The sequence below is a fragment of the Mustelus asterias genome, chromosome 5 (genome assembly GCF_964213995.1).
Source record: "Mustelus asterias chromosome 5, sMusAst1.hap1.1, whole genome shotgun sequence".
Classification (NCBI taxonomy): Eukaryota; Metazoa; Chordata; class Chondrichthyes; order Carcharhiniformes; family Triakidae; genus Mustelus; species Mustelus asterias.
The window spans coordinates 88012801-88037041 of record NC_135805.1 but is presented as its reverse complement, the minus strand read 5'-3'; the positions used below and the strand labels follow the sequence as shown (position 1 = coordinate 88037041).

Genomic DNA, 24241 nt, shown 5'->3' with positions numbered 1-24241 from the left:
AGCGAGAACTTGCGTCGTCACCTTTGAGGGGGATTTTGGAATAGAGCACTCAGGTGGTTGTTACTTCTTCAGCAGTCCAACACACAAGGGGCAACAGGGAGAATGCTGCAAACTCACAAGAGTGCAGCTCGGGGCAGAAGGTGAGGGTTGGATTGCCACAATCAGGGGAGGGGGGATAGAGTTGGGGGTGTGAAGTCGGAAAATATACCTCTATAGGCTGGTATGAGTCAAAAATACAGTCAGGCTTTATTCTCACAAGCTTATGGGAGAACTTAACCCCTTGGAAGCGGAAGCCAAAGTTCTCACTGAACACAAGAAGCATGGATATTTATACATCAGGGTTCCCAATACAAGTCATGAAGCAAAGTCCAGTTAACAGTCCTTGATCGTAAATTATAGTTCCTTTAACAGCTTCTGATAGTCTTTGGATCATGGTTAGAGACCATCTGGTATCCTTGGGTCATAAAGCACAATTCTTCTGGTCGTTGCAGTCAAGGTGTCACCTCTGGTCCCCTGCTCTTCCCGCAGCGTTTCCTTTGAAGTGACTGAGTGCCACTGTCCCAGTGGGAGTCCTCCTTCAAACGGCCATTCTCGCACTCTACCATTTGGTAGCTGCTTCCTCTGTTTAAATCATAGACAAGCCTACAGGAAAGAAAGACTAAAATCTATATTCAACTGTCTGTTTTATCAGAATGATATAAACAAGCGAGGGAACCATGAACAAATGGCTTATACTAAAGTAAAAGATGAAAGACATGAACAAATGGCTTATGCTACTACCAGGAGCAATATAAAAAAGGGATGACTCGCCACAAGGAAACGTTAGGTTTGTGATACATTCCAGGTACAAAGTTCAACCTTTTAGGTACAAAATACATTGAGTACAAAAAAAACATTAACCCTTTCCCTTCTTCAGGGTGTGTCGGTCAATCAGAGGCCTTACCAAGGGAATGTGCTGGTTGCCACACAGGCATCGGTTCCCAGTTCCTCTATGCTAGGTTATTGATTAAACAGTAGCTGAGTGGATGTCCTTCCCTGTTGGAGCTGCAAACTGGGTGAGAGGCAGCCACAACAGAGGGGCAGTACTGGGTGTGACTTTGAGGTCCTGGGTGACTGCTTAGAGAGAGGTCAAGCTGCAAGGGCAATGTGGGGAGTATCAATGATGTGGAGTTACCCTGTCTCATGAGGCCTAAAGACACACTCACTTGGGAAAGGACGAATGCAGTGAAAACTACAACCCTCACACTGTTAATGGTATGAGGTCAGAGGGGATTATTGGACAGGAAATTCAAATCCACTTCTCTGTGAACTCTGACTCTCAGGTCCAACAGTGAGAGTGTGTTGATTGCTCTCATGCAAGGCTACTTAACTGCATAGCATTGAAGATCCTGAAGAATGAGGCTGCCCTCTCAGGAATTGCTTCAAAAGCTAATTGCATACCTCTTAAGTATCAGCTGTATCTCGTCAAGATTAATGTTGTTGCCAGAGCGATTAACTGATGAATCTTAGAGGAGTCCAACATGCCGCTTTAATAGCTAGATCTAGCTGCACAATGTGAGGACAAAGGTTAACCCTTTAGAACACCAAGCCCCAAGAATGTAGACACTCTTTGAATTCAAGCCTTGTACGCAACTCGCACTGCGGAGAACCTGCTGGCAAGGTAGGATGGTGATAGTTGGCACCACACCCCCTGTTCAATATCATGTCTAGTACTATTTTGAGATGCCCCATCAGGATGGAAACCTTGTTGTCATGCATAATGTCGGATCCACTTTAGTGCTATGCAGGGTTAGGACTTTGGTTTTTTTGTCGGCTTGTGGCAGAATGTGCGGGTAAGATGCCAAGAGACAATAGAGGCTCAACACTATTCAACCTGCTGGATTACAGAGGAAGCTACATGGTGAAGTGGCTGTCGTGTCAGAGTGGGTGCTATGAGGGAGAGCAGAAATTCACACAGGGTAATGGGAAGCATTGGGGTGGAAGCCACAGATGCATGGAGCAATGAGGGTCAGGGATCTGTTAGGACTCCTCAGCACTCACTGTGGTGTTCTCACCAGTGCATGATTCATCAGAATGATGGAGCCTATGGAGTTGGTGTTTCTACTGATCAGGATTGACCAGCAGCGGAAACAATGATGTACTTCTATACATGGCCAGGACCAGCAGCTTACTGCTGCTCAGGGAGCAGGACCATGCATGGGAGAGCAACAATGTCAGAGACAGTGGTGGCCAAGAATCTTCCAATGTTGATGTACCTCCCTTCAATTGTCCAAGCTGCCATGCCAGAGTAGACTGTGTCTGTCCCAGGGGACAGTGGACCATCTCTGTCTCACACTGCGTGAGTTGGCATCCCATGGAACTGGAGAACACCCAATGCCTATGGCCCTTAAAGTTAAAGTTGCTCTGAAATTTTATGCTGATGGTTTGTTCCAGGACAGCACAGGGGACATCTGTGGCACCTCCCAGTCTGCCACTCAAATGTATTAGGGAACTTACAGATGCCCTTTATGACAGGCTGAAACGTTTATCAACTTTGACTGGAACCAGACAAGCTAGGACACCAGGGCTATGGGCTTTGCCACCGAGCAGAGATGATAGACTGCAGCCATGTGGCTCTTAAGTCACCATGGCGGCATGCAGTGCTATTCAGGAACCGCAAGGGATTCCACTCTCTCAACTCGTCTGCAACCACATGTTCATCATGCAGGTGTGTGCCTGTTTCCAATGGAGCACTTGGGCTATTCGTAAATCCCAGCTCTCTTTGAGGGAGAGCAGCAGCTGGAGGGATGGCTCTTTGGGTGCCTTAGAATACAGAGGGTCTCAGAGGGTCTCTCGCATTATTGTGGTCTGCTGTTTCCACAACCTAGCTCTGCAGAGGGAAGTCAACCTAGACCTGGAGGAGATGGGCGAGCGCCAGATCTCCTCAGATGAGGGGGATGTTGAGGGCGGTGGGCCTGATGATGCCGAGGAGGAGGAAGAACACTGAGTAGTGGACAGAGTCAGAATTGGCCATCAAGCAAGAGGTACCCTGATCGCCTCTGGTTGCCAGAACGAGGGGTGTTGCAGGTGACAAGGTCTCCCACAGTGTGTGTAAGGTCAAGCTAATGATATATTAGCTCCATTATCTAACTGTTTGGTTGCACATTTTCAGTGAATGAATCTCAAACATTGATGAGACATAGTACAGGAAAGCTATAGAGAATCTGGTGAACTGATGCAACGATAATAATCTCTGCTTCAATGTCAACAAAACGAAGGAGATTGTCATCGACTTCAGGAAGCGTAGTGAAGGACATGCCCCTGTCTACATCAGTGGGGACGAAGCAGAAATGGTTGAGAGCTTCAGGTTTTTAGGTGTCCAGATCACCAACAACCTGTCCTGGTCCTCCCATGCCGACACTATAGTTAAGAAGGCCCACCAACGCCTCTACTTTCTTAGGGGACTAAGGAAATTTGGCATGCCCATCCATTGGCATGATACATGCAGCTCTCTGTTAGGCAGCATTCCGATGTATCACTGAGGATGAGAGAAGCATTGCTTTGTCCTCGTTGCAAGTTATCATCATTCTCCTGCAGAGTCAGGCCAATGGCTGCAGCCCTCTGCCATTGATTTGATTTATTATTGTCACATGTATTAGTATACAGTAAAAGGTATTGTTGCTTACGTGCTAAACAGATGAAAAATACTGTACATGGAGAAGGAAAGGAGAGAGTGCAGTATGTAGTGTTACAGTCATAGCTGGGGTGTAGAGAAAGGTCAACTTAATGCAAGGTAGACCCTTTCAAAAGTCTGATGGCAGTAGGGAAGAAGCTGTTTTTGAGCCAGTTGGTACGTGTCCAATACAACTCTCATCAACTTCTACAGATGCACCAGAGAAAGCATTCTTTCTGGTTGTATCACAGGTTGGTATGGCTCCTGCTCTGTCCTAGACTGCAAGAAACTACAAAGAGTCATGAACAAAGCCCAATCCATCACGCAAACCAGCCTCCCGCCCATTGACACTGTCTATACTTCCTGCTGCCTCTGAAAAGCAGCCACGCCATTCAGTTTGAAGTGATCCAATCCTCACAGCAAACTCAAGATAAGATAAGAGGATTGGTTTATTTTATATACATAAAAATGTGAGGGTAAATTTTCTGGTCCCGCCTGTTGAGGGAATCATCACAGGCAGGACAGAAGATTTGATGGACCGTTGAAAGGTCTGTTTACCTTGGGCAGGAATTTCCAGTCTTGGGATGGGCGGGACTTGTGGGAAGGGGTTTTGCAATGTCTACCCCTTTTGCACTCATACAATAAAAGAAGGATAAGGGAGAGAAAGGGGTACAGGGCAGCACCGTAACAAAAATAAGAGTTATAGTTTCACGTGATCCAGAATCTAGAATCAAAAGGCCAATGTTGTATTTCCTTCAGAGATTAGCAGGCTGAAACTGTTGCAGAGTGACCTGTCTTTCCAGAGGAGATGACTTCCATGATGGGATAAGGCACGCAGAAAATTAGTCTTACAGGCACCGATACAGGAGTTCCAATGTTTCCAGTAGCACACAGTGTAGATGAGGGCCAGGCAATTTACTTGGACAGAGTTCTTTCTGCTGCTACCTGTTGGGTGGTTAAAAAGGTAGATTGCCTGTGTTCAGTTCCACATGGCAATATTACAGGTTCTTTCAGCTTGGGGGAGCGTGACATGCCTCCCACTTCTTCTCCTGGATTTGGACAAAGGATGCATTTTCCCAGCCTCGTTGTGACTGGCCAACTCTTGCATCATCACTGCCTCCTTCATAACAGCCCGTTCTCTTGTCCAAACTGTGAGTTGATCTTTTGGATAAGTATTCAAGGTCTTGTTCAGCTGAGAACAATTTGGTGGGTGTTGAATGGTGGTGCGTGCAATGGAACTGGGAGGATGGTCCAGTAATATGGGAAGCAACCTATAAACTGGGTGGAGTAGGTTTCAAACAAGACAGATATTCACATTGTATTGCGAAACATTCAGATAAACTCAGAATAACCTGAGTCCTCATTTACTTTAATATGTAACTTGACATTGTGTTCTTAAAGGGACATATCTGCATCTCAGAAGAATAATACATTCTGTATTACATCTCTGCCCTTTATCATCCAATTTATCATGAGCAATATCACAGGAAATGTACTACTAAATGTGTGTGTAATTCTCTTTTTGGTGCTAAGAGTTCAGGTTGAAGAGAGCTGAATGATTTAGGGCTGTTGCAAAGCACAAGATGATCATATAGTTCATGCAAGGCTATTGCAAGTGAAAGTCAAAGGGCATTTACCTATGATTAACATCCTATCTGGCCTATTCTGGTGAATGTGGGCGATAAAACTACATTCAGATGAAGGCCATATGGAAGATAAGTAATTTAACTTGAAATGCTTTGCTGTTCTGAATTACAACTGGAGCTGACACTGACACTGATAGCAATTATTGACCCTCATAAACTGTGTCCTGTCTGAGTAATGTGTCTTCTTGACACTCTGCAGAATTTAACTTGCTTTTCAGCTTTCAGTGTGGAACTGAACGATCTATGTAATCAGAGTTCTTTAAAGTGGAAAGGTCTAAAGTTCATTACTTGCTTTGTTGAAATTGCAACATCAGTCTCTGAAATGGTCCAGGATACAGATTGTGTAATCTATTTGCAAACTGAAAATTAGGTTTGCATTTTCTTTATTCATAAGCAGTTTGTTGCCAAAATGTTAATATTTTCTTATAGCTAAGTTTTTAAAAAAGACATAGACCAGCACATACATTAGAATCCTGGTTAAAGGAACTGTTAAAACTTATAGGGGGTGGCCTTGAGCCCGCCTTTGCCATCTGTGTGAATGCCAGTGGGGGCTCAGGATCCAGAGGTTGTTGATCTCACTGGTGAAAACATGATTTCAGATCTTCCCTGCCCCACACTGGCAACGTCATCAAGTTCACACCGATAAAGGGCATGAACCTACTTTACATTGATTTGAATGTATTCAAGTAATGTTAACCTTCCCCCTCACCAGTATATTGACACTGTGCCAACATGGCGTCACATCGGTGCAGTTTACAATAGGTTCACACAGGTGTGAACCCGACATGGGGGTCTCCCCAGGGGTGCAAACTTAAGTACATCCCCCTGGCATTGCCCTTAGCACCATGCCAACCTGGCAGTGCCAACCTATGTCAAGGCGCCAGCCCTAGTGGGAGCCTCATGGGGGGGAGGAGGGGGGGTGTGTTGGGGTGAGGGGGGTAGGGATTCATTTAGATATGGTGGTGGTGGTGGTGGTGGCTGGGAGCGGACGGAGGAGCTGGGGATGCCGACGGTGATTATCCAGGTGCTGGCTCTGACTGTGCGGGGAGGGTGCGAGTGGGGGGGGTGGTTGTGTGAAAGGGGCCAACTTTGGGGGAGGGGAGACCCTGAGGCCTCTGCGGTGGTCTGGGGGTGGGGGGAGGCTTGCTCAGGTTATAATTGGAATGCCCTTTGAAGATGGCGCCCCGTTCTCCGTGCAGCCGAGTTTTGCCGGTGTGTTTAGGCCCCGCTCCCCTTTACGACGACACACTTTTGATACTTTTCGGCGGAGTGTTGTAGATCTGGAGATAAAAACCAACCCGTTTCTCTGGAGAGAAACACGTTGGTTTTCTCGGCAGAAGCAATATTCTGGGGCAACATGGTGGCACAGTGGTTAGCATTGCTGCCTCACAGCGCCAGGGACCCAGGTTTAATTCCTGGCTTGGGTTACTGTCTGTGTGAAGTCTGCATATTCTCCCTGTGTCTATGTGGGTTTCCTCCGGGTGCTCTGGTTTCCTCCTACAGTCCAAAGATGTGCGGGTTCGGTGCATTGGCCATGTTAAATTTTCCCTCAGTGGTCCCCGAACAGGCGCCTGAGTGTGGCGACTCGGGGAGTTTCACAGTAACTGCATTGCGACGTTAATGTAAGCCTACTTGTGGAACTAATAAATCAACTCTGCTTTATTTTGGTAAGATTTAGCCCTAAGTTGTCTTAAAATTGTTTTTAATTTGCATGTAGATTTCTAAGAAACAGTTGAAATGGATATCATGGATGTAAAACAAATTATGGATTCTAGTTGATGAAAATTCTAATTCTGCAGGGTAGTGATTAAGCTGTAATCAGAATTAGTTTTCTATACGTTAGCGCTCTTCAGACGTTGCCATTATAAATAAGTGAACCCATCTAAATGAGTAAATGCTTATTTGTAAAATTTATTATCAACAGGACGTGCTTTGTTGAGACTCACCGCTGGAAAGCTGGAACAAATGGGTATTGCTCAGGAGAACCATCGTCAATCATTGCTTAAGGAAATACTGCAACTGCGTATGCAAGATGATGTGGAAAGCCTTACTGCTGCCTTTGCAGGTATAAATAAATCAGGATTCTGAGCACAACTGATTTTTCTCTTTTTATTGCAATAAATTAAAGGACCACCAACAAACTATTTGAGAGTTTGGGAACGTTAAATTACCACGGCTTGCTGATGCTCTGAATCAAATCTTGTGAAAACTTAAAAAAATAATATTAATAGTTGTTTGGTAGCACAGAGCTTGAGTATTGCTGCAAAAAGAGATGTGCGATCAAAGCTTTTTCTTTTGCACTCATCAGGACAGAATCACTCGAATACTAAGGGAACAACAATTTATACTGTGTAAGAAGAGGGTGCAGATTGGTTGGAAAGTCTGATTGGTAGAGGTGTTGCCATGGGGAATGCACCAGGGGACAGTTAACTGCCAACTTTTTAAATTCAAACCAGACAAGACTGGTCATGACATTGCCAAGAGGAATTTCAGGATCAATTAGAGATGAGAAATAAATGCTGGCCTAACCAGTGACATCCAAACTCTGTGAAAGAATTTTAAAGAAGTTATTTGAGGCATGACTATCCCTCAGGGGTGGAAATCTGCTTTCCAGCCTATCAATGGCCAATTGACCATTAAATTTCAGCAAGGCAGCCCTTCTACTGGTGGTTTCCCCACTGACCTTTCAATAGGGACAGAGAACATAGCAGCCCGTAAAATCCAGCCCTGTACGTCCTGTCTGCATTTTGTCAACGGGATGAAGATATGAGGAACCAGAAGATATGAGGGATCATTACAGGTTTAGCGGCTGATTCAGCTTATTTAGTCCTGCATTCAAAGCTTATTTACATTGGAGTTGGGGTGGGAGAGAGAAGGGCAGGGATAGGGACATACTTCTACATGAATTTCAATATTTTACAAAGCTTATTTTCAATATCAATGCATGTAATATTAATCTAGTTACAGACAAAATATTAACAAAAGCAGTTAGGTATGTACTTCAGTTTTTCTAACTATTCCTTTACAAGTTATCAAATGTGCGGACTAATAATTATGATTGGTGACATTTAGCTGTGACTCGTGTTAACACATCAATCCACTTATTTAATACTTTTTTAATTACATGTGTGTAATATATATATATGCATTTTCTCCTCTATGAACATAACTAATTGTTAGAACTGTAGCTATTGAATATCTTGAGGGGATTTTGTAACTTGATATTGAATTAAAGATTGTGATTAATAACTTGTTTCAGAAACACTTGGCACTTGATTTCCCAGGATGGTGCAATAGTGCATCAGAGAACTGCTGACTTGCAGTAAAAGGAAATATACCTCAGGGGGAAACACTTAATCAGAGCTGACAGAAAGAGGACTTACAATGTGCTGCAGCTTAAGTGTTTGCTTTTATTTTTTATATAAAAGTGTTGCATTTTTTGCAGGTAAATCAAATTATTTTTGAAAACTGATTGCAAATACCTTTAACCTATCAGCACAGGAATTAACACCAATCACATTAAAATCTCAATTTTAATCTGTTTTCTTCATTAGTTTGGACCAAGCCTTTTTTCATTTGTCAAACTTTCACTAATACCACGGACTATCACTAAACAACATTGAACAGTAGCCATCTGCTTTAGCCATCACCTCTCGCTGAGAAAATTTGCACAAAGAATATTGGACAGGACTTTTCAGCTGTGCATGCCCCAAGAATGGAAATCCCTGCCCGAGGTCAGTGGATCTATGAATGGTCCGCCAAATTTTCTGTCCCACCTATTACAATTCCCACAGCAAATGGGACCAGAAAATTTACCTGATTTTCAAAATTCACCAAAAGTAAGAGTGGCTAATTCAAGGTTGCATTTTTCTATTTGCAAAATCTCATTGGCCCAGATCTTTTGTTCTCCAGAGGATTGTATCCCAGAGTAACGTAGAAGATACGCTGGGGAACTCCTCAAAAGCCCCCATGCAATGACTGCCTGGGAATTGTCCGGGGAATTTCAACTTCCTTTTGTATCATTACCCTGTGCTTTTCAAGTATATAATGTGGTGAAGATTAATGGAAAGCTTGGGGATTGGGAAGCCTTTAAAGACCAACAGAGGACAACTAAAAAAGAAATAAGGGAGAGAAGATGAAATATGAAGGTAAGCTAGCCAGTAATATAAAAGAAGATTGCAAAAGTTATTCTTTTAGATATATAAAGGGTAAGAAAGAAGCAAGAGTGGGCATTGGACCGCTGAAAAATGACTCTGGAGAAGTAGTAATGGGGAACAAACCAATAAGAAGTTTAACAACACCAGGTTAAAGTCCAACAGGTTTATTTGGTAGCAAAAGCCACACAAGCTTTCGGAGCTCCAAGCCCCTTCTTCAGGTGAGTGGGAATTCTGTTCACAAACAGGGCATATAAAGACACAGACTCAATTTACATGAATAATGGTTGGAATGCGAATACTTACAGCTAATCAAGTCTTTAAGAAACAAACAACGTGAGTGGAGAGAGCATCAAGACAGGCTAAAAAGATGTGTATTGTCTCCAGTCAAGACAGCCAGTGAAACTCTGCAGGTCCAGGCAAGCTGTGGGGGTTACAAATAGTGTGACATGAACCCAATATCCCGGTTGAGGCCGTCCTCGTGTGTGCGGAACTTGGCTATCAGTTTCTGCTCAGCGACTCTGCGCCATCGTGTGTCGCGAAGGCCGCCTTGGAGAACGCTTACCCGAATATCAGAGGCCGAATGCCCGTGACCACTGAAGTGCTCCCCAACAGGAAGAGAACAGTCTTGCCTGGTGATTGTCGAGCGGTGTTCGTTCATTCCGTTGTTGCAACGTCTGCATAGTTGAACCAGGAGCACTCCTCGTCACAATGGATGTCTCGGCACTCTACACCAGCATCCCCCACCACGACGGCATTGCTGCAACGGCCTCAGTGCTCAGCGCCAACAGCTGCCAGTTTCCAGATGCAATTTTACATCTCATCCGCTTCATCCTGGACCACAATATCTTCACCTTCAACAACCAGTTCTTCATCCAGACACACGGACCAGCCATGGGGACCAAATTCGCACCTCAATGTGCCAACATCTTCTTGCACAGGTTCGAACAAGACTTCTTCACCGCACGGGACCTTCAATCGATGCTATACACTAGATACATCGATGACATTTTCTTCCTTTGGACTCATGGTGAACAATCACTGAAACAACTCTATAATGACATCAACAAGTTCCATCCCACCATCAGGCTCACCATAGACTACTCTCCGGAATCGGTTGCATTCTTGGACACACGCATCTCCATCAAGGATGGTCACCTCAGCACCTCACTGTACCGCAAGCCCACGGATAACCTCACGATGCTCCACTTCTCCAGCTTCCACCCTAAACACGTTAAAGAAGCCATCCCCTACAGACAAGCCCTCCGTATACACAGGATCTGCTCGGATGAGGAGGATCGCAGCAGACACCTCCAGACACTGAAAGATGCCCTCATAAGAACAGGACATAGCGCTCGACTCATTGATCAACAGTTCCAATGCGCCACAGCGAAAAACCGCACCGACCTCCTCAGAAGACAAACACGGGACACAGTGGACAGAGTACCCTTCGTCGTCCAGTACTTCCCCGGAGCGGAGAAGCTACGACATCTCCTCCGGAGCCTTCAACATGTCATTGATGAAGACTAACATCTCGCCAAGGCCATCCTCACACCCCCATTTCTTGCCTTCAAACAACCGCACAACCTCAAACAGACCATTGTCCGCAGCAAACTACCCAGCCTTCAGGAGAACAGTGACCACGACACCACACAACCCTGCCACAGCAACCTCTGCAAGACGTGCCAGATCATCGACACAGATGCCATCATCTCACGTGAGAACACCATCCATCAGGTACACGGTACATTCTCTTGCAACTCAGCCAATGTTGTCTACCTGATACGCTGCAGGAAAGGATGTCCCGAGGCATGGTACATTGGGGAAACTATGCAGACGCTGCGACAACGGATGAATGAACACCGCTCGACAATCACCAGGCAAGACTGTTCTCTTCCTGTTGGGGAGCACTTCAGCGGTCACGGGCATTCGGCCTCTGATATTTGGGTAAGCGTTCTCCAAGGCGGCCTTCGCGACACACAACGGCGCAGAGTCGCTGAGCAGAAACTGATAGCCAAGTTCCGCACACACGAGGACGGCCTCAACCGGGATATTGGGTTCATGTCACACTATTTGTAACCCCCACAGCTTGCCTGGACCTGCAGAGTTTCACTGGCTGTCTTCTCTGGAGACAATACACATCTTTTTAGCCTGTCTTGATGCTCTCTCCACTCACATTGTTTTGTCTCTTAAAGACTTGATTAGCTGTAAGTATTCGCATTCCAACCATTATTCATGTAAATTGAGTCTGTGTCTTTATATGCCCTGTTTGTGAACAGAATTCCCACTCACCTGAAGAAGGGGCTTGGAGCTCCGAAAGCTTGTGTGGCTTTTGCTACCAAATAAACCTGTTGGACTTTAACCTGGTGTTGTTAAACTTCTTACTGTGTTTACCCCAGTCCAATGCCGACATCTCCACATCAGAACAAACCAATGCCAGAGGAATTGAATAGGTTCTTTGCATCAGTCTTTATGGTGGAAGACACCAGTAACATACCAAAATTTCAAGAGAGGCGGGGCAGAGGTGAGTATGCTGGCCATTGCTAAGAAGAAAGTGTTAAGGAAATGGAAAGGTCTGAAGGTGGATAAACCACCTGGATCAGATGGATGACACCCTAGAGTTCTGCAGGAGATAGCTGAAGAGATAGTGGATGCATTAGTGCTGATATTTCAGGAATCACTGGTGTCAGGGAGGGTCCCAGAGGACTGGAAAACTGCTCATGTATCATCACTGTTTTAGAAGGGAGGGAGGCAAAAGATGGATTATCTTGACCTTGGTCGTTGGTAAGATTTTAGAGTTCATTATTAAGGATGAGATTTTGGAATTCTTGAGAGTGCATGGTAAAATAGGACAAAGTCAGGATGGTTACACAAAGGAGAGGTCATGCCTGACAAATCTGTTAGACTTCTTTGAGGAGGTAATGAGCGGGTTAGACAAAGAAGAGCCAGTATATGTTATGTACTTGGATTTCCAGAAGGCCTTTGACGATGTGCCACACGGAAAGCTGCTGAATAAGATAAGAGCCTATGATATTAAAAGCAAGGTACTGGCATAGATAAAAGATTGGCTAACTGGCAGAGGGAGAGTGTGGGGTCCTTTTTCCAGTAACTTCACAGTAAAGGGATTTTCACAGTAACTTCATTGCAGTGTTAATGTAAGCCTATTGTGACACTAATAAAATTTAAACTTTTCAGGATGGCAGCCGGTGACTAGTGGAGTTCTACAGGGATCAGAGTTGGTATCGCAACTTTTCACTTTATACATCAATGATCTAGATGAAGGAACTGAGGGCATTGTGGCTCAGTTTGCAGATGATACAAAGATCGGTAGAGGGACAGGTAGTATTGAGGGGGTGGGGAGGATGCAAAAGGACTTGGACAGGTTAGGAAAGTGCGTAAAGAAGTGGCAGATGGAATATAATATGGGAAAGTGTGAGGTTTTGCACTTTGATAAGAAGAATAGAGGCGGAAGCTATTTTCTAAGTGGGGAGAGAATTCAGAAATTGGAAGTGCAAAGGTTAACCTGCAGGTTGAGTTGGTAGTTAGGAAGGCAAATGCAATGTTAGCTTTCATTTCAAGAGGACTAGAATACAAAAGCAGGGATGTACTACTGAAGTCTTGTAAGGCTCTAGTCAGACCATATTTGGAATATTGTGAGCAATTTTGTGCTCTGTATCTAAGTAAGGATGTGCCAGCCCTGGAGAAGTTCCAGAGGAGGTTCACGAGAATAATCCTGGGATTGGAAGTCTTGGCGTATGAGGAATGTTTGAGGACTCTGGGTCTGTACTCGATGAAGTTTAGAAGGATGAGGGAGGATCACATTGGAACTTACAGAATACTGAAAGGCCTGGATAGAGTGGACGTAGGGAAGATGTTTCATTATCAGAAGAGACTAGGATCCGAGGGAAGAGCCTCTGAGTAAAGGAATGACCCTTTAGAACTGAGCTGAGGAGGAATTTCTTCACCCAGTAGGTGGTGAATCTATGGAACTCATTGCCACAGAAGGCAGTGGAGGCCAGGCCATTGAGGGCATTTAAGACAGAGATAGATAGTCTCTTGATTGGTAAGGAGGTCAAAGGTTATGGGGAAAAGGTGGGAGAGTGGGGTTGAGAAACTTATCAGCCATGATTGAATGGTGGATGGCCTAATTCTGCTCCTATACCTTGTGGTCTTATGGAACCCTTTGAAACTCTGAGTTAAAGTTGGAGACTTCAGATGGTTTTGCTTCTCTTAGCACAGTAATTCGCAGGGAAAGTTAGAAGGATTAAAATCAGTTCCAACTCCTGGGTAACAATGGTACTGACCTCCCCAACTGAACCCTATGCCTCGACTAACCTCCTGACTCTTTGACTGCAGCCCCAACCCGCTTCATCCCCGAACTACACCATAAAACTCTGACTATCCTCTCTGACCACGCAACTAGCAACCCCACCCAAGCACCCAACTACTGCCTGAATACCCCTCTCCACAACTCCCAAAACAGCAAAAATTCATTTTTGGAGACCGCCAGCTGCACTGGAATTCTACCCTGACCCACCTTCTCTGATTGCTCTTTCTTTTCTCCTTCGCTTACCAACCTCTGACTAAATGCCCCACAGTATACACTTTGCAGAGTTGCTGAATGCAGAGACTGTGAAAATTACGAAGCAAAAACCGTCAGAGAATGATGCTCCCAGAGGCTAAGGGGGAAAGTTTTGGATGATAAAGGATCATGAAAAAAACAATCCTCAGTCTTGTTTGTGGAGGAACAAATGTTTTACAAAGTGTTGTTTCTCACATTCTGGTGTGATCCATATCCTAAGGTGTGTGATCCTAATTTTTTACCACTTAATTCCTCCAATCTCCAATCTAGAAGAGTGCGTTGTCTGCAATTTTCAGTCAACTAATTCCTCAGACATAACTTGCTGTCTATTCCAAACCCCTTTTCCCTTGTGAGGTGGACATGCCCTCAATCCCGCAAGTTTCTGTCGTTCTCTTTGGCCCAATATCCACGTTAATATTGCTATTTTCAAGATGTGTTTCGACCTATATTCTCAGCTCCACAATATTCTTCATGACATCAACTCCTTGCTATATTACTGCTGAGGTTTTTGGCTTACAGACTGCAGAACATATTGGAAATCAACTGTTTTGTCCACTCACCTCCCAATTTGGCATAACTACCTCCAACAATACCGCTGCTCCTTCACCACAATCAGTTCCTCTTATTCCAAGACCTTTTAGAAAATAAGAGTTCACCAAACTCCTCTTCAGTGTCACTAACCATTTTGTTAGACATTCCTCCCTTGCAATTTCTATTTCCATCTTAAACACTAACAGAGAAGAGCTTGTGAATGATTTTATCAAGGTTATTTGCTTTTCCAACAATAGGCTCCTTTCAACTTCGGGCACTGTCCCAAAATGTCTGGCTCCTGGAGTGTTTCCTTCCTCCCTGGCCTCTCGAGCAACACCCCCATCCCACTCTATCCAACCCTGAACCAGCTTTCCTTTCCCTAAGACTGCAAAACTTAGCTGGACAAAACTCCCAGGACTTATTTTTAAAAAATCATTTATGGGGCATGAGCGTCGCTGGCTAGACCAGCATTTATTGCCTATCCCTAGTTGCCCTTCAGAAAGTAGTGATGAGCTGCCTTCTTGAGCCGTTGCAATCCATATGTCCACAGTGCTCTTTGTGAGGTAGTTCCAGGAATTTGACCCAGCGATAGCAAAGGAATCACAGAATATTTTGAAGTCAGGAGAACCTCCAGGTGATAGTGTTCACAGGTATCTGTTGCTCTTGTCCTTCTAGATGGTAGTGGTCTTGGGTTTGGGAGGTGCTGCCTAAGGAACTTTGGTGAGTTCTACAGTGCATCTTGTAGATGGTACCTGTTGCTGTCAATGTTTGTTAGTGGTGGAGGAATTGAATGTTGTAAAAGGGGTTGCAATTGAGTGGGCTGTTTTGTCCTGGGTGGTGTCAAGCTTGAGTGTTGTTGGAGCTGCACTCATCCAGGCAACTGGAGAGTATTCCATGACACTCCTGACTTGTGGACAGGTTTTGGGGAGTCAGGAGGTAAATTACTTACCGCAGGATCCCCAACCTTTGACCTACTCTGGTAGCCATGGTATTTATATGACTAGTCCAGTTCATTTTTTTGTCAATGATAACCCCCTGGATATTCTATTCTGGGCACTGCTTGTATAAACTCTGGTCAGTTTTAAAGGAATGTAAATGGCACAGACACTTGTTTTCTCCCTTATAAACGCACATCCCATGCTGAGAATTGCGTTGTTTAATGAGAATTTAAATTAACTGCCCTTCAAAATGAGTAGAACCCCTTGTGGCAGGTAGTGTGCATTCATGGGCGGCACGGTAGCACAGTGGTTAGCACTGTTGCTTCACAGCTCCAGGGTCCCGGGTTCGATTCCCGGCTCGGGTCACTGTCTGTGTGGAGTTTGCACATTCTCCTCGTGTCTGCGTGGGTTTCCTCTGGGTGCTCCGGTTTCCTCCCACAGTCCAAAGATGTGCGGGTTAGGTTGATTGGCCAGGTTAAAAAATTGCCCCTTAGAGTCCTGGGATGTGTAGGTTGGAGGGATTAGCGGGTAAAATATGTGGGGGTAGGGCCTGGGTGGGATTGATTGTGGTCGGTGCAGACTCGATGGGCCGAATGGCCTCCTTCTGCACTGTAGGGTTTCTATGATTTCTAAAAAAAATCACGGAAAGTTGGACATGGATTTATCTTGGGTTATAGAGGTCCTTTAATGATTTCAGAGATTCCCATTGTATCGGTCCGTTTCCTTGGCACGAAACTGAAGACACAAAAAAAATAAGAAGTTTCTGTCATTAGTACAAGATCATAGATCATTGAAATCATAGAAACCCTACAGTGCAGAAGGAGGCCATTCGGCCCATCGAGTCTGCACCGACCACAATCCCACTCAGGCACTACCCCCACATATTTACCCGCTAACCAACGCATCTCAGAACTCTAAGGGGCAATTTATTTTTAACCTGGCCAATCAACCTAACCCGCACATCTTTTAGACTGTGGGAGGAAACCGGAGCACCCGGAGGAAACCCACGCAGACACGAGGAGAATGTGCAAACTCCACACAGACAGTGACCCGAGCCGGGAATCGAACCCAGGACCCTGGAGCTGTGAAGCAGCAGTGCTAACCACTGTGCTACCGTGCCGTGTACAATACAAACAGTGACTTCCCTTGGCCATTCATTTGAAGATGATGGGGGTGATTTTCCAAATTTGCTGTGCCTGGCGCAGATTGTGCCAATCCAAGAGAATAACTTGTGGGTCTAAAAATTGGTTTCATGCCTGATGCCAAACAGTTCGCGATTCTTTCAACCACTTCCTAATGGCACAAACTGGATCATACCCAGAATAGGTGCAAAGTCGATTAGCATATTTAAGGTAACATTTAAATACACATAGCCCATTCGAATACCAGCGCACGGAAGTCTCCAGCCTTCGGGCATGGCACGATAACGGCGAGAATCACTTTTGAGCTCCACAAGTGGACACCTGGCATAATGGTTGCGCCGGCGGGGGGGGGGGGGGGGGGGGGGGGGGGCGGTTTGGAGGCCACTGAAGTTCCCATGTGGCCGGGGCATGAATTGCTCCATTATTCTCACTATTATGACACTTTAGTTTTTTTTGGGGTGAATCTCTTTTAAAACTGTGTGTTAGGGAATTTGGAGGAGGATAGACTTACTGCTTCAGCTACCTCCTTTGAACAAAGTCTACCCTGAATCCTCATGAGTCACTCCCTTATACTAACATGAATGTAATGCTGCTTGCTGCTGAGACTTTAAGGCTTCTGTTGTACAAGAAGCTATGTCCAATTTCTAATTCGCTGCAACTTTTTAAAGACTGCAACAGCACTCAACTAACTTCCCTTCCCAGCCGCAGTAACCCAATGAGGTAAGGTACCAACATACAAACATGTGAATCAGGAGCAGCATTAGGCCGCGGCCCTTCAAGCATGCTCCACCATTCAATAATATCATGACTGATCTGGTTGTAACTTCAATCTCACATTCCTCCCTACCCCCAATGACCTTTCATCCCTTGTTAATCAAGAATATATCTGGCCCTGCTTTAAAAATATTCAAAAGACTCTGCTTCCACTGCTTTTTGAGGAAGAATGTTCCAGAGACTCACAACAGTCTGAGAGAAGTAACATTCTTGTCATCTTTGTCTTAAATGGCGACCCCTTATTTTTAAACAGTGACCACTAGTTTTAGATTTTTCGACAAGAGAAAACTTCCGATCCACATCCACTGTTTCAATACCCCTCCGGATCTGAAAGGTTTCAATCAAGTTGCCTCGTGTTCGTCTTAACCTCTCCAACCTTTTCTCATAAGAGATCCTGCCCATTCGTGGTATTAGTCTAGTAAACCTTCTCTGAACTGCATTATATCGCTCCTTTAATAAGGACAGCAGTACTTTACCCCACATGTGGTCACCATGGCCTGTACAAGCGAAGCACAAACTCCCTACTTATGTAATTAATCCCCTTCACAATAAATGATAATATTTTATTAACTTTCCCGATTACTTGCTGTACTTATATCCTAGCCTGCTGTGATTCATGCACAAGGACACCCAGATCCCTCTGCACTTTAGTGCTCTGCAATCTCTCATCATTTAGATAAAAAACTTCTTTTTTATTCTCCCTACCAAAATAGGCAATTTCACATTTCCCCACATTATACTTCATTTGCCAGATTTTTATCCACTCGCTTAATCTATTCATGTTCATTTGTGGCCTCCTTATGTCCCCTTCACAATTTACCTTCCAACCTATTTATGTCATCAGCAAATTTAGCAACCATACTATCAGTACCTTCATTCAAGTAATTTATATAAATTATAAAGTTGAGATCCCAGCACTGATTCCTATGGCCAACCACTTGTTGCATCCTGCCAGCCAGGAAAAGACCCATTTATGCCATGTATGTTTCCTGTTAGCTTGCCAATCATCAATCCATGCCAATATGTTACCCCCATACCATGAGCTTTTATTTTTAGCAATAACGTTTGACGTGGCACTTTATCAAATGCCTTCTGGAAATCTAAATGCAGTGCACCCACAGGTTTCCCTTCAACAGCGCATGTGAAACCTTCAAAGAACTCATTGGCTAAACATGATTTCCCAACTACTACCACCCCACTCTGCATGTGTAGTTATGGTCATGAGAGGAAACTTCAGGAGAGTGGAGATGGATTGAGATGGGCATGAGAAAGTCCCGCACTATTGCTAACCAGTCAATGGGAAGTAAATCCACTCTCAGAGCTTGAATTGTAACTTTAGATATGTGAAGATATCAGTGGATTTATAGTTAAGTGTTACTACAAAGTGCAAATGCTATCCAGGTTGATGAAAGATGCCGAATGGGCAATTAGCATTTACTTATAAATATACACATACAGCAACACATTTTACTCAGTATATCTGAAAAACAGGCAGAATTTCTAGTTAATTGGATTTCGGATTGGATTTTGCTTTTGAAAATACAATTCAAATTTTGGGGATTTATCAACCTGTTAAAGGGGGGTGAGAATATAAAGTTCTTGACATTATTGATGAACTTCTGCATCAATGTGTTAATAGTATTCAACAGAGATCAGATCTAAATTACAGATAAGGAAAAAATGTAATTTTTTTTAGCATATTGTGCTATTTATTGTTTCAATGCTCAACATATTGGCAATAGTAATTTTAAAGGGAGAAATTTATCCATTAGTAATGTGGAGTGACTTATTGCATTATTGACTTTGCAACAATATTATTTTAACAATAAATGGGTACTGTGCATGTTTGTTACATTTAATTTATAATTTATATGAAAATACATAGTGCATTTTGGCAGACTGTGATAGAAGGTAATTCTTGTGAGGTTAGTTAATTTGCTGGTGCATAATTGCAACAATAAAATAGTAGCATTTTCTGTCTGATCTCTCAGTTCACATAGATGATGGCAAATGTGTATGAAGTCATGTTTTGAATTAGTTAATTCATGATTGAGCTGTAAGGTAAAATAACTAATGGAAAGGCATTTTAAAGGCATTCCATATTTTACTATAATATTGCCCAATACGTCTGGTACATAGTATTTTCAGGTTTTGTTAAAAATCATCTAAATACACTCTCTGAATAGAGATAAATATGCTGTCAAAACCACGAGCTCATTCAGTAAAATATTTAATTAGGAACCTGTTGCTTGGTATTCTAGTTAAATTGAAAAAATATGCATCAAGTTAGAATTCAGTATTTTCTTTTAATGGATATCGTTATAAAAAAATGCTGTCTTCCAACCTACTATCCAGGTGCGCATGTTGTGACTCAGTTTGGTTGCTGGTGCTAACTCAAAATTTAAATGAAGTTTATTCCAAAAATAATAACCCGCATGAAAGAATGCCAGCATAAATTAGGATTATATTAAGAATTGTTTTGTCTACAATAACATTTTGTGTTTCTAATGTTACATTTTTTGACATTAAATTGTTAGGCTGGCAGAGATGGAAATTTTGGCCTGGATTCTGTGGTCAGTGACAAAGAAAGGTGCTCACCAGGGACCGTGATGAAATCTTCTGATCTCTGTGACAAGAGCATTTCCTCTTGTCATGCAATTGATTGTAACGTAGTTTGATGGGTATTCTCAGTATTCAGCTGCAGTGATGTCATCAAACTGTCCAAGTGGCCAATTTCATGACAGAACTCTCACAGCCAACCAGGAAATGAAAAGCACTAATAATCAAATCACATTTTAAAAAATGCTACAGAGAGCAAAGTAAAGATTGAGATGTACATAAGGATTTAAGGTAGAGACTGAAATATCAAAAACCTATTTTAAAAAAAACTTTAAAAATCTAGAATTAATCATAATGGTTAAGTTAAAAACATTCCATCAATGCAAAGTTATTTTTTCAGGACTGGATCAGTTGTTCAGAACTAATTATTACTCAGCTCGCTATTCAAAACCCATTGAGAAGTGATTGAACAAGAAGTAACTTTTTATGTGTTTGCGACATTGATTTGTGAGCAAAAAAGGGAAGATTTTCCCCATATCTTTTGATTTTGCTGCTTGCAGGCTAGGGGTTTGTGGGAGCAGTGGATATTGTGGGGAAAGTGGTTTGGGAAGGGTGGGTGGTGGGGAGGATGGGAGATTTGAGGGGGAGGGAAGTGTGGAGTGGTGGTGGGGGAGGGAGGTGGGTGGGTGGTTTGGAGGGAGATGGGTGGTTGAAAGGTGTGGGATTGGATGAGTGGTAGGGGGGAGGTGTGGGGTGGATTGTGGGGTGTGAGTTTAGGAGTGGGTGGGTAACATGAGGGAGGTGAGGGGGTGGGTGGTGTGGGGGTAGTGAATGGGTTGCTGGTGGGTGGATGGAGTAGGGTGGGGGGAAGTGAGGGACTGGGTAGTGGGAGGATTGAATGGGTGATGTCGGGAGAGGTGAGGTGAGGGGAGTGGGAGGGTGGTAGGGTGTGGGTGGTATGGGGGAAGCAATGAATGACAGATTGCAACTTCAGGTTTGCGTGTTAATATGCTACATTTCTAAAAGACAGATTCTACACATCATGTATATTTTAAGAACAACAGTACTTTAGGTCTTCCAGTTCAAGTATGCTCATTTTTCACTGCCTGCAATTTGAGATGTTAGCCTTTGTAGAATACCGCACAATCTCTCTCTCTCTCTCTCTCTCTCTCCATGTAGCATCCTTACTGGCCAATGGTTGCTCAACATGTCTCAATGGTACAATGATATCACAATGGACAGGCCCCAAGAACTACCTCAACCAGTACAGGAATTGACCCTGCACTGTCAATTTAAGTACTACATTCTAACCAACTGAGCTAACCGTGAAAGGCCTCATTCAAGATAAATAATTTTTTAAAAATGTTTTTAAATACAGCTTTGAGAATGAATAAATAGGTGGTGATTATTTTTGCAAGTAAACATATTTATATATTTTTGGTTCATATTCAATGTTGTGTAAATACTGCAGTTTAATGAGCTAATAGAATAGGTATGATAATGAGGGATGTAGATCATGAGGTAACCATGACATCAACAGTCATGTGCTTGAGACTTTGTGCAACAAATAGAGCAGGCAGCACTCTGGGGAAAGGTGCCTACTTAGTAGCTCACCATTTATATAGTGTACATAATGTAACTAAGCTGGGTTATTGTTAATTCTTGAAGGGCTACTCATTATGCCTAGCTGAGTTTCAAAAGCAATTAAACCAAGCAGGTAATTCTGAGTTCAAAGTTTGAATGATATCTTAAAGAGGCTGTCAAAGGATTAGTGGTATGAACAGAAATTTGTTTTATAAGAGGTTAACCACTTGAGGAGATTGAAAAGCATTGATGCTTTGATGAATGGGAGTTTTTTTTCACTATCTAGTCTGTATAGTGAGAGCTGTGTTAGATTTTTAGAAGTTTGTTTTATTTCATCTCCACATGGCTTCTGTGATCTGCCCATGGTGGATGTTGGGCGAATGGCTATAAAATTAGCATAGAGGGTATGAGGAATCTTGGGAGTTGTTTGGGCATTGTGTTGGCATTGAGTTGGCATGGAGGGTATATGGGATCATTGGGGGGTTGGTGAGGGGCACACGTTGACAGGAAAACCAAGAGGGTTGGGTGAAGGCAACTTCAAGTGAATCAAATTTAAATGAATCAGACGTTCAAATAAGAATCAATGTATAAGCTGGAGTGAGGTTCTTTTGGACATTTCCTGTCGGGATAAACAAAGTGTAGCACTTGTGCAGTACTGAATGTTCTAAAATGAAATAACTTGTAAAGTAATATAAATAACTAAATATTAAATAAAAAGCATATAAATTTAAATTAGACAACACCCATCAGTTTCTCTTTCTTCTTGGGCAGTCTCTTGGGGATTTGCTTCCACTCTGTTTCTAAGATGGTTGATGAGTCCAATGCTTGAACTGTAGACTCTGTCACACTGGGGACAAGTGCTGCTTAGAGGGTTTGATAGGTGAATTGTTTGGATGTTGGTACACTCTTTTCGATACCTCAACTTCACCTCTATCTGCCCTGACAAAGTATTTCAATGTGCTTGGTACCTTTCTGAATGAGCACTCTATAGTTTGGTCAGTCATAAGCCAGGACTCCCTTGAGTTGGCAGGGATGTTTGACCTCATCAGTGCTGATTTGAGGACATCCCTAAAGCTTTTTAGTGAAGCTGTCTTTGAGTGATTATTGCCTTAATATCAGAGCTTGTTGGCTTGGAAGAGGATGTTTCTGTTGGAATACCTTTCTTGCCACAGATTTTGGAGGATCTTCTGTACTTCCCCAGTGTTTTGAACTGTCAGCTTTAGGCCGTCCAAGTCTCTGAAGCATAATTCAGAGTGTGGGAATTACTGCTGCCTCGTAAACCATGACTTTTAGGCTCAGATTTGAGACCGTGGTCTTCAAATGCCTTTGTCTCTAGTCAGCCAAAGGCTGAACTGACACGTTGGAAGCGATGAAGAATTTCACAAGGTATGCACTAGTTGGAAGAGGATTTATTTTTCGGGTATTTAGTGAAAGACCCATTTTCAAATATGCTTTCTGAGTGAGTGCACATACAAGCAGCTTCTGCATAGAGAAGCTTAAAGACTGAATCCAGAGTGATTTTGGTTTTGAATTTAAGTCAGTTGATTAGATGGCACAGTAGTTAACACTGCTGCCTCATAGTGCCAGGGACCTGGGTTCAATTCCAACCTTGGGTGACTATCAGAGGATTAGCAGGGTAAATATATGGGGAAAGCACCTGGATGGGATTGTTGTCAGTGCAGACTCAATGGACCGAATGGCCTCTTTTTGCATTGTAGGGATTCTATGATTCTGAGCATTCAAGTCCTGGTGGAGTTATTGGGACAAAGGAGCAATATCGTCAACAACCTTGAAAAATTTATCCAAAGACTGTTGAACAGCTCTTGTTTCTTCTGTTAGTAGATCTCCTTGTAGCAGTTACTGCCATCATTGATCACTTTGGTGCTGTGTTCTCTGGATCAAACTCGGTGAAGATTTACATTGCTTATTCGAAAAGTTAAAAAGCTCATGACAACCATTTTGTTGTGAACATTGGAGGGGCTGGTGTTTCTTCAATCGTGGACTTTTCTTCTTCTTCTTGTTTTTCTCGTTGCATTAAATCCCCATTTGACAATTTTTTCTCTTGGGGCTTGAGCAATTCCACCACACCAGATTTCTCCACCTCTTTAAAGCAAAGCTTCCTTCGCCAAGGTGATGATCTGCTGCTAAACTTTGGGGACAACTTCGTGAAACCCTCTGAGGTTGTTGCCACGTTCAGACATGATGTAACTTGATTCTGTAAATCAGTAATATTGTCAATACCTTTGAGGATACAGTTGGTATGCCAGAATTCCCTGATTATTGGCTTATCCTCACCACACTGTTTCCTGATAAGCTGGGAGAAGGTACAATGTAAATAATAAATCTTTAATGTTGCTATTTTCCCTGAACCTTGAACTGCAGCAGTGAAACCCAAATGCTCTCAATATTAACTGCTCATTTTCCAGCCTCAAAACTCTTTAAATCCTCTCATTTAGTTTCTAAAATGATCGGTTTTTTTCCTTCATCACACCAGACTCACTGCCACCTCTCACTGAACATTTTTAACTCATGTTTGTTGAAGCAATAAATTACCTGCACGCTTGAATCACAAGCTTCAAATGAAATCAAGTGACACCAAAGTGGCAACTCTGCCTCCACCCAATACAAAGTCACACAAGGGTCTTACCTGGACCTCCAAAATCAACAGTAGCTTGCAGA

General features: G+C 43.3%; 1 protein-coding gene across 1 annotated transcript in view; it reads left to right on the top strand.

Moving 5' to 3' along the window:
• LOC144493676 (sterile alpha motif domain-containing protein 12-like) overlaps positions 1-24241 on the top strand; it is an 82866-nt gene that overhangs the window by 44116 nt on the left and 14509 nt on the right. The window contains exon 4 of the mRNA XM_078212976.1: positions 7223-7363. Coding sequence (XP_078069102.1) covers positions 7223-7363 — 141 coding nt within the window. The remainder of the gene's footprint in view (positions 1-7222; positions 7364-24241) is intronic.